We start from the raw sequence: 14,802 nt of genomic DNA on the forward strand, positions 1-14,802 counted from the left end.
TCTATCCGGATTTCTGGGGAACTGGACAGAAATTCGTGGTTGTCGTTTTCCCTTTGGTCAGAGGTGCGTGGTCGTTGTGTGGTTCCGATCGGGCGACCATCCGACAACCGGAACGGCCGTCTCGGGTGCGGTACCGGTCTTCTGTCGGCTTTGTCGTGGATTACACTACGTAGTCAGCGACATCGCAAACACCAAAGCTCACAGTGACAGAGATGGAATGTTAGCGGGCTCTCTCGGTGTTTGAGATGGAGCGCCGCTGGCACCGCGCTCCTTAGAGCCTGGAAATGCCGAGCCGAGGAGATGCTCTTTCCTGGCGTGACTCTGTGTCACTGTGTGAGGGTAACGGTGTGCGTGTCTGGGAGTGAGATTTCCTCATCTTACCGGAGATCAAGTCTTGTCGTCGACGATCTCTGGCGCAAGAGGCTGCGTTTGCTGCAAGAGGTGTCTTGGATTTGGATGTCGTTGTCGATTTGCTTTTATTCTTATGCACCTAGAGAGGTTGCGTTGCGGTACAGAGTGAGGTACTTCGTACCGTAAGGTACGTCCCCAAAGGCAATGTGACGCTGCATCAAAATGCGAGCAGGGCAGCAGGCACACAGAATTCAGGAGTAGAAGGAGTGGAGGGCAAGGCAGGTACTTTCTGCAAAGTCTGGGCTTAGGTAATCTGACGTCCTCTAGGGTACTTGCGTGACTCGACTTTTTGAGAGCGAGCATTGGGAAGCATTGGAGAGCTTGGAGAGCATTGGAGTCATTCTAAAAAGTTTTCCCAGTTTCCATTAGTCGACAATTGTATCCATTACGTTTCCGAACCGCACTTCTTCGCCTCATCTGATCACTTCCCCAAGCCAAGCTTTTCAATTACACAACCACGCAGCCAGTTCAGCTCCCAGACGTGACCCGGCTCTCAGCTCTGCGCAGCTCTCGGCCCCAGCGTGTGCTGTCATACAGTCACGCTCACACTTCTCCCAGTCTCTTCCCCGTCCTTTTCTGATGTGGAATTGGATCGTCCCTTTTTTTTTTTTTTTTTTCTTCTTCTACGAATCCCGAACCATCATCCATGTTCCCTTGGACTCGGTTCTGGGCCCCGATCTTTTCTCTCGGTTTTTTTTTCTCTTCTTTTTTTCTATCTTTCTAGCGGGACCGAATGACCGACCACCATCGACCGACTTTACCTTGCCAGCCGCTCATCTTCCGTGCGCTATGGTCGCGGCTCGCTGTAGTCAATTCAACTCCGTTGCCTGACCTTTACATCACCCTACCTGCTCATCGAGTTACCATCTTCGCAACCCGCGATGGCTATGGCTACATCCAGTCAGACAACGGCCTGTCCGGGGCAAGGTTGGACAAGTGCGGAAGACGACCATTCCTTGACACATCTTGCGCATTCGTTTAATGACTGAACAAACCTGAGCAATGATGTTATGCTTCAGCTCATTGCCTACTGGCTCAACCCGACACACCCATGACATTCCCATTACCAAATACCCGTCCAATGGTTGGTTGCCAGCCTGCTTCGTGTCGCCAGCATTTTTTCTCCTTCGCCAGCCCATTCGTTCTATTTTCCCATCCGGACCTGGTGTTGTTTGACCGGTTCATGTCCCTGGACCATGGACCTTGACATGGACCACCATACCCGACGGACATCGTCTACCGTCCGTGAGCACGAGGAAGCAAAGCATGTCACCTGGGGGCGGCACGCCAGTACTGCCGTACCGCGCCGTGTCATGTACGGACAAGGCTCCGCCTCCATTTGGATGAAGCTCTGGATGCTCATGTGACGAGGCAAGTCTCCATTCCTTTGTTTCCATTACCCAATTTTTGGCCAAGAGCAACCCTTTGCCTCTTCAACTTGCTATATTAATCTGCGGGCCGCTCACACTCACACACACGCCCGGCTACTAACGCCCAGTGCAAGCCACTATTCCGCATGACATTAACGAGACGTCCTCAACCCCAACCTGCCTCTTGCGATACTGGTTACCCTACTGTACGAAGTACACGCCCAGTCCCAAACTCCCAAGGATCTAAACCCAGCCCATCCAACCCGATATCCTGATCCTAATCCAGCCCAGACGCGATCCGTTGGATGACTCTATCCCAATCCGCCCCTGTCTCTTGATTCTCACGCCCCGTATACACCCTTATACATAGAGTATCTACTTCCCTCTCCCTTTCCCACACCAATATCACCTCAACGATTGCGAAGAGCACGTCTTGTCTTGTGCCACGCACTCCCTTCACCCCCTCGTCTCGACTCCTTTCCCCAAGTTCCAACGTTCCCTGGTCTTGGTCTAGTAACATCACAAACGGTTGAGGTTGGACCACCTGAACACGCCAAACCACCATCTTCCCCGCATCACCATAACTTCCTCTTACCTAAAAGCCCCGGTCTTTGACTAATAGAAAAGTCGCTTCTGGCTTGCTCTGTCGACGGACCCGGGCCCCCGGTCTCGTCTTTCCTACATTGCAGCTCACACATTTTTTTTACGCTTTGCCATACGACTAGTCTCTTTCTACCTTACCCCGGCTTGTTCAGAAAGAAAGGGAAAGAAAAAAACCAAGACAGTGGAGAAAACGTGTGTGCGTTTGGTGGTGTGTCGAGCAAACCATTGAAACAACGAGCGCAGCGACCCGGACCTTCAAGGTCAAAGTAAAGTCCTGCAGCCATGGCTTCTCCGCGACTTCTCCAACCGCAAACCTCGTCCCAGGACCACACCTTACACACCCCCCCAGGCACTCCTCCGACAGGCCACAACCACACTCAGACTCTCGTCGAATACAAAATGGACAGCCCAGAGCCGCACCGACCTGCTACCCCGGAAAAGAATGGCAGATCCTCTTTCTCGTCCATTCGCGAGAACGACTCCGACTTAGCCCAGACGTTCACTTCCTCAAAAGTCTCTTCCTACGCACAGAAAGCAACCAACGCCGTGTTCGACGACTCCTCTGCCTCACCCTCGCCGATCGCCTCACCTTCCCTCGAGATGGCTGAAGTCCAGTTCATGCCCCCCGTCACCCACCCCAGCAGCAGACTTCATGGCGGCTGGTATCCTGCTTCCAGCTTCAAGGGCTGGAAGCAAATCAATGTCAAGGGCAAGACGGCTAGCAAGAGCTTCAGTGACCTCCAGGCACTGCACATGTCATGGAGCACTCCTCCGCCTTCACCCAAGGGCAACAAGCCTACCAACTGCCGCGCGCCCATGGAGAGACTGCCATTGGAGATTCTAGGTACGTTCACGGTCTTTTATCATAGAAAATCGCGAAGCTGACAATATCAAAGGATCCATTATCGAGCTCCTGGTCCTTGACATCCCTCCGCCGTACGGCACTGCGCGCCGCAACGTCGACTTGATGTCCTTGCTTCTGACCTCGAGATCGGTGCACGCCGCAACCCTCAACACCCTGTACAAGCACATTACCATTCCTCACTCGAGAATCTTCCGCAAGTTCCTGTCCAACATCACAACACACCCTGCACTAGGCACCATTGTACGGCGCATCGACTTCAGCCACTTCAATAACGCGACTCTTTTCGAGTCTGCCAGCGAGCGCAAGGGCACGCGGAACCTGACGGAGGAGACATTATTACAATGCTTGGAGCTTACACCGCACCTCCAAGAGTTCCTGGCTATGGAGCATATTGACGATGACCTCGGCGCTGAGGTGATGCAGAAGCTCTTCTTCGGCATGCCTCGCCTGCAGGCTTTGGACTTCGCCGGGTGCACATCGCCGTCTTTCAAGAACTCTTTTGCATCTCTGGTAGACATGGACTGGCCCGAGACGCTTTCGATTACTCGCCTCTCACTTCACAAGTGCCTGACGCTCCCTCCCGCGCTTTTCGAGAAGATCATGCCACGTCTCACCAACGTCACGCACCTGGACCTTGCCCAGACCAAGATCACCGACCGAGCGCTGCAGGCCATCCCGAAGACGGCCAAGATTACCCACTTGAACCTCGCCAAGTGCACACTGCTCACGGCTCCCACCGTTATCAACTTCCTTGCGACTCATCCGGCGGTCAGGAACCTCGTCTACCTGAGCGTGGCTACCGATGCTCGGAGTCACCAACTTCTGGATGTGGAGGACGTTTCGCAGCTCATCCCTGTGCTGCCCAAGACGCTTCGGTCTTTGAGCCTAAAGGGTAGCCGCATGGATGACTCGCACCTTGAGTTACTGCGACCTCTGACCAAGTATTTGGAGGAGCTCGCCGTCGGGCGCGACATGGATGTCAATGCCGCCGCTAAGCTGCTTGAGCCGGCGGACGAGAAGAAGCAGGAGGAGCCCCACACAATCCGATACCTGGACCTTTCGGACCTCTGGGGCAGCGAGTTGGATATTGTGGATTTGTTTTCGAGCCGAAACTCGCTGCTAAAACCGAGCTCGGTGCCACTCGAGGTGGTTGAGATCTCGGAGCAATCTTTCAAGAGCCTATCTCGGAATAGGGCACTGGAGCGCGTCGGCTGGTCCCTGCAGGAGATCGGAAGCCGATGCTGGATGGTCCGAATGCAGGACCACCGCAAGGACCAGGACCGCGGCTACCGGTGGTGGAAGATTGGCGCCGACAACTGGGGCATGCGCAAGATCCCGGTCGCGCGCGCCGAAGTCGGCGGTATGTACGGGTCCTTTATGTTTGGACGCAAGCTATGAATCACATGCACATCGCAAAATCGCATGGGAAATCGAAATAGGAGAAAAGGGAAAGGGAAAGCATCTGCATTTGAATGCATCGACCGAAAAACAAGCGACCAGCATCATCAGCATTTGATTCCCTCGCCTTAGCCTTGGCCTTGGTTTTTGTTGTTTCTATTTTCTTTTCAGTTTTCTTTTCCTTTCTTCTCTCTTCTCTCCTCTTTCATCATTCATCGTACGGAGTCGGGATACCAAAACCAAAAAAGTGCATTTGATTTTCGGGGCGGGAAATGGTCAATGATACTCGGAGCTGTGGCGGGCTAAAAAAGGCCAAAAAGATGGGTGGAAAAGAAGCAGCTTTTGACGGCCTCTGCAAGCAAGAAAACAGCATCAGCGACGATCAATGACATGGCTTTGATGTACGTTATTGAAACGAATAGCATAGTATCTAATCTTTATGCTAAGTTGAACCCAATGTTTCTGTTTGATAAATGGAACCTAGTGGTGATTTTTGTGGCCTTGTTCTCCTACGATGTCGGGTTGCTATTGCCATTCCTGTCGCAGTAAACAATGGCTGGAAATCAAGAAGCTCTCAGCGTACCTGCAGTGGCTACATCATCGTGCCGTCACAGCGAACCTTCAAGGCCAGCATACCCCTGCACCGGGATGCGCTCCTAACTTCTGTCGCCTAGAAAATCTCACCTTAGGTAAGCCAGATCAGCTCTTGGCAGAAAGTTAACTCATCTTTTCCCTCTCATACCGTGGCCTCGGTGCAGCCTTACGCGCTGACCCCGTCCTCAAACTATCAACCTCCAAAAAAAGAACACTTGTCAGCCTCGAGCTCCAAGTAAGGTACGGAAATTCTCGACTTCCTTTTCTCTTTCTCGAGAAGCTCCCCCGACTTGGTACTTGGACGCATCACGTAAAAGCGCTTGCTCGAAAGCAAGTCGCCGCCGTCGTTGGCCCGTCATGGCATTTGGCTGGTCAGAGTAAGTAGCCACATGTCCCTCCCTCCGCTCTCACGCACCCCATACCCCAAACTACATCATCGCCAAATTCGCGACATCACCACCAATGCCCGTCAGGAGGATTAAAACTAATAGCACAACTACCACAACTGCAGAATCCGCTCTCTGCTTCTCGTCTTCGGTCCGATCCTCCTTCCCAAGGCAATCTCAGCCTACAAATCTATTCGCAATGCCTCCCAACACAGCGGCGAACCGACCCCCCCTCCGCCCCGCATAGCCCGCGCCCTCGCCATCCTCACCATCATCGTAATCGTCTACCTCGTCAAGACCCTCCCGCCCCTGGCCCCGGAGAACCTATTCACTCTCACCCAGTCCCGCCTCCAGATCCCCGTCAACGTCCTCTTCAACCGCCTGTCCTCCCTTCGCCCGGAATCCGCCCTCACCGCTGCCGACGAGCGCCTCCGCGCCCGCTTCGTCAACCTCGAGTCCCGCCTCCTCTACCTGCAGCTCGGCCCCGCCGCCCTCGCAGACTGCCCCTTTTGCAAGTCCGAGGACCCCAAGTCCTACTTTTACTACGCCCTTCCCGCCATCATCCTCCCCCATCTCGTCAACCTCATCGCCCTCGCCGCCGTCACCTCCTCCACCTTCACCGGCCGCGATGGCGCTCGCTGGCGCTCCCACGCCACAATGGCCGCCGCCGCCCTCGCCGCAGCAGACGCCGTCCTCGTAGGCCAGTACGACTACTCTGCCAACGCCGCGGCCCTCCGCCTCCAGGACATGGACTTCTTCTACTGGCGCGCTCGCGCGCTGCGCTACATCGCCCTCGCGGCCCTCGACGTCGGCATCGGCGCTCTCCTGTTCCTCTCTGGCACCCGCCGCGCTTTCGTCCTGCCGCCTTCGGAAGCGGAGCGCATCGAGGCGAGCAACCGCGCCCTGACGACGGTCAAGAGCAAGCTGAACGCGCTGGGTATCGTCAAGAATACGTCGATGCGCGACGAGGAGCTGCGGGCGCGGAGTCAGGCGTATTGGTTGCGCGAGGGCCAGATGGTGCGCGATGCCATGGAGGAGAGGGAGGTTGTCGAGAGTGTGAACGATGCGCTGGAGAATAGGATTAATATACAGCAGGTCACGAGCGATGCTGAGAGTTATACCGAGGGGGTGTTTCGACAGCCGGAAGGCACTGCGCAATGAGCGGCGTGGTGTGTCTTCTTGACCTTCTGGAAGTTTTAGAGTTGATGCGTGGTGGTGTATAGATAGCCACTGCAGCATCTTATGTAGAGAATAAGAAAGAAGCATATAATTATGGATGGGTCTGGACGCGATGAGCTTTGCGTGAACCAGAAGAGAAGTAATGTTGGTGTCTGATACGTCTCAAGGGCCAGTCATCCATCGCAAAGTAATTCTATGAGCCCATGTTCCCAACTTATCCCTTCTTGTGCCTCGATTACCTTATCCCATCGTAACCTTGATTCCAATCGTCTCGTGCCGTAGTAACACCAGGCCCTCTTACTCTGCCAGGAAAAAGAACAAAATCCCTCAGATGGAGCAGGTATGGCCAGAAAGAAAGCAGACAGAGCTGGCACTCGCCGCGCCGTAATTACTATACACTCTTTACCAAACATTCACCCGATAACCCTCCCCCGCCACCTGAATACACAAACCCGAATAACCACACAGAGCAAACCTTCATATCCTCCCGAGCTCCATTCCCATCACCAGCCAGCAGGCGCCCGTCTAGGTCGACGGGTCAGGTCAAACTGGCTGGGTGGCGGAGTGGTTCATGGTCAACAATCGATCTATACAGCAACCAGCCTACTCGACGACGGGCTTAGCGAGAGTACCCCGAGTTCGAGTCCCAGCATGAGCACCAAGAGGTGTAGCCACACCGGTGGTGAACTCTTTTTTGTCTTTAATGGTCCTTATATCTATAACTTGTTTGTAGTTTTGTTTGGGCAAGTGCGGTGAAGGGTCGACTACGCACACACACACACACACGTCCACCCGTCCCAGGAGAGGTACCCAATGATAATGGTCTTTGCACACCCCTATGCTCCGGAGGCTGGCAGAAATGAATACATCCGGGGGGTTTCGGGGGGTTTACCACCTCTACGCCTCTGCACCTCTTCACCCCATGACTAAATCTTACCCGGTCCACGACGACCTCCACTAGCTGCCGCCCCGTCCCGTCGCCGCGCTACTCCCGCTGTCCTTGCGATCGCGCGGTGTCCCCGCCGACGAGCCCTGATCCAGGCCCTCCTCGGCGCTGCGTTCTAGGAAGCCCGCCCACAGGTCCGCGAGGGACTCCTTGTTCGCCGAGGTGGGCGTCTCGGAAAAGAACTCGGCGCTCAGCGACGGGGTGCTGGGCGTGCGGTGGAAGGGGGAGGCCGGTAAGCGGAGTATGCTGCTCGACGCGCCCGGCCTGGCGAGCCCGGCCTGCTCGCGCTGCTCGTCCGTCCAATTGAGGTAGCCGGCCATGACCTGCAGGATCTGGAAGCGCTTGGGATCGGAGCGGTCGATAGTGAGGAAGTGAAGGAGATGATTCGTCACGACTTGTCTAAGGGGGTGTGTTAGTTGGTCTGCGGTTGAGGCCTGTAGTGCAAAGAGAGGTCACAGTACCTATCAACGTTGTCCTCTGGTTTTGTCTTCTTCAGGTAACGGAGAGCCTTGGTGAGATGGTCATTGAGCACAATGGCCTCATGCCGCAGCTTGCCAATCAAGAGGTTCTTCTCCTTGACCTCCTTTTCGAATGGCGCTGTGCGCTCGAGCTCCTTGGTGAGGGTTTCCTTGGCCGATTCGGCCTCGGTAGCCCTGGTGTCCGCCTCTTGCACAAGCTTCTTCATGGCTTGCAGCTGCTCTTCTGACGTCTCAACCATCTCCCGTAGCTCCTTCTTCCGCGCATCCTGGATTTCGCGAAGGGCCTTTTGCAAGTTGTCAATGACCTGCGATTGCTGATCTCGCTCGGACGCGGCGCTCTCGTAGCCGTCCCGGAGGCCGGCAATCTGCTCCTCCAGCTCCGTCACCTTCTCGACCAGGCTCTCCTTGACGGATCGCTCCTCCATGGCGATGACCTCCCACTCGCCCATGGCGTTCGTCGTCGTCTCAACTTCCTCTTTGAGGTTGGCGACCAGCCTCATAAGCTCCTCGCGCTCCTTGACCCAGTTCTGCTGGGAAAGATTGCTTCGGCTGCGCAGACTTGTCGCCTCACGCGATGTGTCCTGCAGCTCATCCCGGAGCTTCGCCACCTCTTCCTCGGATGCCTTGGCGCCATTCTGCAGCTCCTCGTTCTGGGACTCGAGCTCCTCGATGCGCTCCTTGGCCTCTTCCAGCTCGGCGCGATCGCGCTTCAGTCTTTCGCCGAGCGTCGACTTGAGGTGGTTGACTCGCTCGAGGAGACCCTGGTAGCTCTCTTCTGCCTGTTCCTTGGCCGACGACGTCTCCTCCAGTTCCGACTTGAGCTGGGTGACGGTCTCGTTGTGTGTTCCCTGAATGGTCTCCAGCTGCTTCCTTAATTGCTCGACCTCTGATCGCAGCGCCTCTCGTTCCTTTGTGAGGGCGTCCAGCTTTGCCGTGGCATCGGGGTTGGTTCCCTGCTCCTCTGCGGCCGCCTCTATCGGGGGATTCGCATGTCCGTTGCTCGTCGGCCGTTCCGTGTAGCCATTGGCTGTTGTGTCTTTATCCGTTGACTGTTCGGGGCTGGATTCTTCTATCGGCGCGGAAGCCTAAGATGGCAGTCAGCTAAGCTGGGCTTTGCGGGGGGATCAAGGGAGTATCACCTGCACCGGGGTTTCCGGTTCATCATCGCCATACTCTGCATTTTCGGACGGAGGAGGCGCGCTGTCTGTGTCTATGGGTTCCTTGGGCTTGTTGGCGTTGTTCTTCTTCTTCTTGCCGCTCTTCTTCTTCCCTGCAAAGTCCCCCGTTAGCTTGGGGCCGCGCATCAACGTACACGCGGGAAGGATTCAATCGGGGTCACGAACCTGAAGATGCGTTTTGAACCGGATCAGTGGAGGGAGCGGCGGCCGACATGTTGTCTTCTCAGATGCATCGGGATGGTGTGGATAGCCCTTTGAGCTGGTGGGCGCGGGAACGGGGGAAGCTCTTTTTCTTCTTCTTTCTCGAGGGTCCGGTCGGTTGGGAATTGGGATGTCGACAGTTTGCACCTGGGCGGGCTTGCATGTACTTACACCACGTAAGCTAGGTTCGCAAATTAGCGAGCGTGTTCACTTCCCACGCGGAACCTAGGGTGCTGCTCCCCCGTCCCCCACACTAGGTAGGTGGCCACTGAGCTCCACAGAAAGGTACCGATAGCGAGGTGTATTAGCTAAGGCCTGGTGGACACGGCGCTTAAACGCTGGGAACCATCCAGTCGAGCCAGGACGTGAACATTGTCATCGTAAACACAATCGTGGTTTTTATCCTAGAGAGTCATGTATTTTTTATTGAGCTATTCGGACTCTATCCTGTTCTCAGTCTTATGATAAGGACAAGAAACCTGCAGTTTTCATGCTGGATTTCACGGTTTGCTATGAGCACAGAATCGGTACATGAAACGGTGGCCCTAGCAGGTGGTCAACTGACTAACACGAGCCACACTTTGAGGCTTGCACTTTCTGTGGCTCGACCTGCTAGTGTTGAACAATTTTGGATGACTCTTGTATAAAGCGATGCCTAGGAATCAGAGTATCATGACAAGAATTCAATGTGGCATCTTTCCTTGTTTAAGACACCTCAAACAGCTTGTTTGTTTCTCGTACAAAGTGCACCTCTGTATCGGCTGGCGCAAGTCCGTCCACGGTTCACGACCATGGGACTGAGGTGGGCAGATAGCGGGCCCCTCGCTTAGTCATTCTTATCTTATCGCCCAAAGCCTTCAAGAAGCGTCTCCGTCTGACGGAAATTTTCCCGTTTCCTCTTTCCTTCTTCACATATTTTACCCTTCGCTGAAATATCACTAGAGCAAGCGCATTTTCCCCAATGACTTGTTCATTTTTGACGCTGAAGTAGAGTGATTCAAACGCCTTTTATAATCCCGGTGCTTGCCCCCAACTTTTTGGGTTGAAATGGGTGCGACGGGTTCGCTATGTGCGCACATACTAACTTGAACTCATTGAATTATGTCCCATTGTGTGTTCTTGACGCAACGACTCCTGAGCGACACAAACACGAGTAGAATACCTGATGCCAAACAACAGAAGAAACACAAGACTTTTCGTGAAACCCCAAGAGATGGAGCGAAACAGTTCCGTCGTGACGAGGGATATCATTGAAAAAGAGCCTCTCTTTAACCCCTGGACTTTCTCCTCTTGCCGCCCTTGGGCGTCGCCTTCTTCGCAGACTTGGGCGTCTCAACCTCGGCAACCTTCCCCTCCTCCTCCTTGGCAGCCTCCTCCTTCTTCTCCTCCTCAACCGGCGCAGCCTCGATAGCCTTGGTCTCCTCAGGCGCGTCGACAGCCATGGGCTCAGGCGGCGGCGCAACAGCCTCCTTCAACTTGGGCGCCTCAAACTCGTACCCGATAGCCTTGAGCTTCTCGGCGCGCTCCAGCCTCTTCTTCTCCTCCTTGGACACCTTGTGCGTCCAGTCGGACTCGGTCCTCTGCTTGGCCACCTCGCCGGCGGCGATCTTGTGCCAGGGGATCTTCTTGAAGCGCTTGTTGGCGCCCTTCCACACGTCCTCGTGCAGCTGGTCCGCCGGCACCGTCTTCACCTTGAGAATGTGGCCGAAAAGCAGGTAGCTGTCCATGGTCTTGGCCACGATCTCGGCCGTGCTGGCCTCGGCGAACTCGAGAAAGGCGTAGTGCTTGCTCGCGCCGGATTTCTTGTTGCGCGCCAGCCGGAGGCGGGTGATGTTGCCAAACTGTGAAAAGTAGCCCTTGAGCTCGTGCTCGTAGAAGCCGTGGGGCAGCCTGGAGATGAAGACCACGCCGGGCTCTTCCTTTTTGCCATTTGTCAACTGCTTCTGCTTCTTGAACTTGGGTACCTTGCCCACGTCCTGGCCCGACTTGAAGACGGTGCCGTCGCCGGCTGGCGCGTCCTCCGGGTCCAGGCCGGCGGCGAGGGCGGCAATGTCAGCGTCGACCTCCTCATCGTCATCCTCCTCCTCCTCGAACGCTACGACAGAGGTCTCGGCATCCTCGGTGGCTTCGGGCTCAGCCTCCTTCTCCTTCTCTTCCTCCTCGACGGGCTCGGCGGGCGCGGGGGCGGCAGACTTCTTCGACTTCGCGTTCGCCTTGACGGGCTTCTGCTTCTTCGCCGCGACGGGAGAAGCTTGCGCCTCCTCGGGAGCTGCTCGGGAGCATGGTGGTAAGCCAATGCAACATTGTTAGAATCCAATCGGGACACACCTTTGCGCTTGGGAGCTTTCTCGACCTTCTCCTCCTTGGTGGCCTTCTTGGTCACCTTCTTGGGCGCCTTTTCGGTCGCAGGCTCAACCTTTTCAACCTTTTCGACCTTGGCCGCCTTCTTCGCCACAGGCTCCTTGCCAGTGACGGCTGACAACAAATATTAGTTTTAAAAAATAAGGAACGGTCTTTCACAGCTTAGCAACTTACATCTGGTTCTTTTTCTCAGTTCGGGGGCCATTCTTGCTGATGTGTTTGAGGGAGCAATGGTTAGACAAAGTCCCTGGAAAACCGAGCCTGTACCCACACGCCTTGATCGAGTACCGTCGCAAAGGCAAAAAAAATAAAAATTTCCAAGATTCTGCCGTCCCGAGGTGGAGGCGGTGAGGCCATGCGACCCCGCTAAACCCACTCAGCGCGTGTTTCCAGCTGCCCCGAGAACGACTTTTTAGTGGGTACATTTATACTGCATGTGCGCCTGTAGTACCGTCCTTGAGCGGTGTTGCAGCACCTATTATCTACTCTTTACCAGGGGAGCTGAGGTTGCCTTTAGTTCCCTGAAAGGAACCCACCGCCCAGGGACTGGAAATCCGTCAATGAGGTTGATGCACAGCTAGTATCTCTCACAAACCTCAGGCTGGGATCTCATGTGAAAGAACGGCAATATCATCTTGCCATCTTACAACCAGAACGACTTTGTCTTGACGACTCCACAAGAACGCCACCCAACTGCCTGTTCACCGCAATCGAGTCGACAATTAAGAGAGAACATTTCAACCCACCGCAATCACAGCAGTTCTCACTTGCCATATCGCCAAAAACGCATCACAAAACTCGACGTATCTCATCAGGGACCCATCAGGACTTTTCACCTCCACGAGCTTAACTGAGGAGGGCCAGTCTTCCGGCGCAAATTTCCCCTGGTCCGCCCAAACTCATCAAGAAGCAACACCGTCCATACCTCTGGCGCCAACTTTACAGTCAGTAAGACCAGAGGGGGCTTACTCATAGCAGACTGCCCTCATAGGTGCCCTTATCATCAATAGAAACGTCATCATCCTCAAGAGAGCTCGCCTCGATTCAGCAACATGGCCGGCAACGATATGGAAATGTCGCACAGTGAGATGTGGGACGACTCTGCGTTGATAGAGTCATGGAACGAGGCCCTGGACGAGTACAAAGTAAGCGACAGATCCAATCTCATCAGGAGGGGAGGAGGGGAAGAGGAATTCAATACTCGCGGAAGCAGAGCAGTCAGTCGCTAACCAACCTTGCAGAAGTATCACAGCATTCACGCAAAGGGAGGCAAGCTCAAAGACCTTGATCTCCAGGAGAAGACGGAAGATACCCAGTACGGCTAAGCCTTCTTTCTTTAATCACCCCCAAGACCCAAGAAATCTTTCCCCGAGACTCTGACACGTTAATGATCTACGCAGGACCGCGGACGACGCGCAAACGCAGGCCGTCGATCAGCCAGAGATCGCGGATGATGCTGCAGAGAGAGCCGACAAAACAAAGGGGTTGAGCAGCACGGATGTAAAACACCCCCGATGATGAACCCCCTCCCCAGACGAAAATCCAGGCAGATCAAAAAAGCTTGGCTTTCTCTGTTCTCTACCTCGTCGTTATGCAGCAAATCTCTATCTTGTTCGCTTCCGCTAACGTCTTCCTTGCTCGCCCCGATCTAGGTCCAGGACCAGGCAGATTCAACAGGTGTGCCTATGGCAAAGACCAATGGCCCCCCAGGGCCTGCGACAATGGGCCCGCAGAGTCTTCTCGGATCAGGTATGTAAACTATCCCGGACTGTCCAGAGTTGGGACGGCAGTTGCATAGTAGCCTCTTTTAAACTTGAACACCGGACTGACTGAGGGCCCCTCTTTCTTCGGGGTTTGTAGTGCAAGACGAGGGTTTGAAGAGACTTTTGATGTCATGGTACTATGCTGGCTACTACACCGGATTGTACGAAGGCCAGCAACAGCAGCAGCAGCAGTAGCAGCAGCAGCAACAGCCGGGACCAGACAGATGCCCAAAGTAGATAGTGTGAGCCAATCGATACCCAGCGAGAGAGCGGCTGCAAGTGCGACGACGAGGCTGAGCAGACCCCTTGAGCCTGGCCAGCTGGGACACACGAAATGCAAGGTTGTGTGGGGAATGGGGTGAGGTTGGTCGTCCTGAAAAGCGGCTACCAGAGAGTTTATCTGATCGACGTGCGGGAGGGCGAGTTCTGTAACACGATCTGTTCCATCGTCCGATGATGCAACGGCGCCACACCGTTCCATGTCTGAGGTTCGCGTGGCATGTGTCACACGAACGACAGGAGCAGCAACCTCTTCAATCAGCAGCCTTTTGATTCGTCTTTTCTATCAAGTTGTCTGCTTGGCTCTTGGGACGGGGGAATTTAGGATGCGGTCCAAGTCGGGGTCGGGCGAACTTGGCCTGGCGGGCCCAATAAAACCTATGATGACTGCGACAGGAAGGGGAAAAAAAAAGCTAGTGTAATCATGTCGGCTATCCAAGAGTTCGTTTTGTTTCACCGTGGAAGGGTCTAGGCTTGGTTGTTTCTCTCCTTTCGCCCCGAGAGGCAACGCCCCAGCAAAATGCGTGTCAAGGCTTTTCTTATTAATCGTCATCGCGCAGATGCAGCTTGGGCGGATAACAAGGCAATGTGCGGCGACCAGACCAGTCTCTGAACAGAGAGATTCCTGGCAAGGCCGCCACGCCGCGGGCGGGCATACAAGAGATGACACTCCTTAGCGCAGGCCGACCAAGAGGTCTTGGGTATGATGAAGGCGGCCCAAGGGAATTTAGTTGAGATGGCTCTCTGTAGGGTTGCGATCGGAAACAAGTCGAAAGGTATTGGATGGAA

The 14,802-nt window shown here is 54.8% G+C and overlaps 6 protein-coding genes across 6 annotated transcripts; 3 read left to right on the forward strand and 3 right to left on the reverse strand.

Moving 5' to 3' along the window:
- Positions 1-2,666: 2,666 nt before the first annotated feature.
- Positions 2,667-4,647, forward strand: CPAR01_06197 (leucine Rich Repeat domain-containing protein; the record flags this gene model as incomplete). The annotated part of the gene is made up of 2 exons (XM_060490471.1): positions 2,667-3,228; positions 3,281-4,647. 2 exons carry the CDS (start codon positions 2,667-2,669, stop codon positions 4,645-4,647), a joined length of 1,929 nt encoding a protein of 642 aa, XP_060351937.1.
- Positions 4,648-5,161: 514 nt separating this feature from the next.
- Positions 5,162-6,788, forward strand: CPAR01_06198 (uncharacterized protein; the record flags this gene model as incomplete). The annotated part of the gene is made up of 3 exons (XM_060490472.1): positions 5,162-5,363; positions 5,573-5,618; positions 5,753-6,788. 3 exons carry the CDS (start codon positions 5,162-5,164, stop codon positions 6,786-6,788), a joined length of 1,284 nt encoding a protein of 427 aa, XP_060351938.1.
- Positions 6,789-7,763: 975 nt separating this feature from the next.
- CPAR01_06199 (uncharacterized protein) lies at positions 7,764-9,623 on the reverse strand (the record flags this gene model as incomplete). The annotated part of the gene is made up of 4 exons (XM_060490473.1): positions 7,764-8,151; positions 8,214-9,316; positions 9,371-9,501; positions 9,575-9,623. 4 exons carry the CDS (start codon positions 9,621-9,623, stop codon positions 7,764-7,766), a joined length of 1,671 nt encoding a protein of 556 aa, XP_060351939.1.
- Positions 9,624-10,878: 1,255 nt separating this feature from the next.
- On the reverse strand, positions 10,879-12,176 carry CPAR01_06200 (RNA recognition domain-containing protein; the record flags this gene model as incomplete). Its single annotated transcript, XM_060490474.1, has 3 exons — positions 10,879-11,879; positions 11,939-12,085; positions 12,146-12,176. 3 exons carry the CDS (start codon positions 12,174-12,176, stop codon positions 10,879-10,881), a joined length of 1,179 nt encoding a protein of 392 aa, XP_060351940.1.
- Positions 12,177-13,023: 847 nt separating this feature from the next.
- Positions 13,024-13,929, forward strand: CPAR01_06201 (uncharacterized protein; the record flags this gene model as incomplete). The annotated part of the gene is made up of 5 exons (XM_060490475.1): positions 13,024-13,116; positions 13,213-13,286; positions 13,372-13,471; positions 13,624-13,720; positions 13,832-13,929. The coding sequence occupies 5 exons, from the start codon at positions 13,024-13,026 to the stop codon at positions 13,927-13,929; spliced, it is 462 nt and encodes a 153-aa protein (XP_060351941.1).
- CPAR01_06202 (uncharacterized protein) lies at positions 13,730-14,215 on the reverse strand (the record flags this gene model as incomplete). The annotated part of the gene is made up of 1 exon (XM_060490476.1): positions 13,730-14,215. One exon carries the CDS (start codon positions 14,213-14,215, stop codon positions 13,730-13,732), a length of 486 nt encoding a protein of 161 aa, XP_060351942.1.
- Positions 14,216-14,802: the final 587 nt, after the last annotated feature.

This window comes from Colletotrichum paranaense (genome assembly GCF_030867605.1).
Source record: "Colletotrichum paranaense strain IMI 384185 chromosome Unknown Scaffold_4.1, whole genome shotgun sequence".
Lineage (NCBI taxonomy): Eukaryota > Fungi > Ascomycota > Sordariomycetes > Glomerellales > Glomerellaceae > Colletotrichum > Colletotrichum paranaense.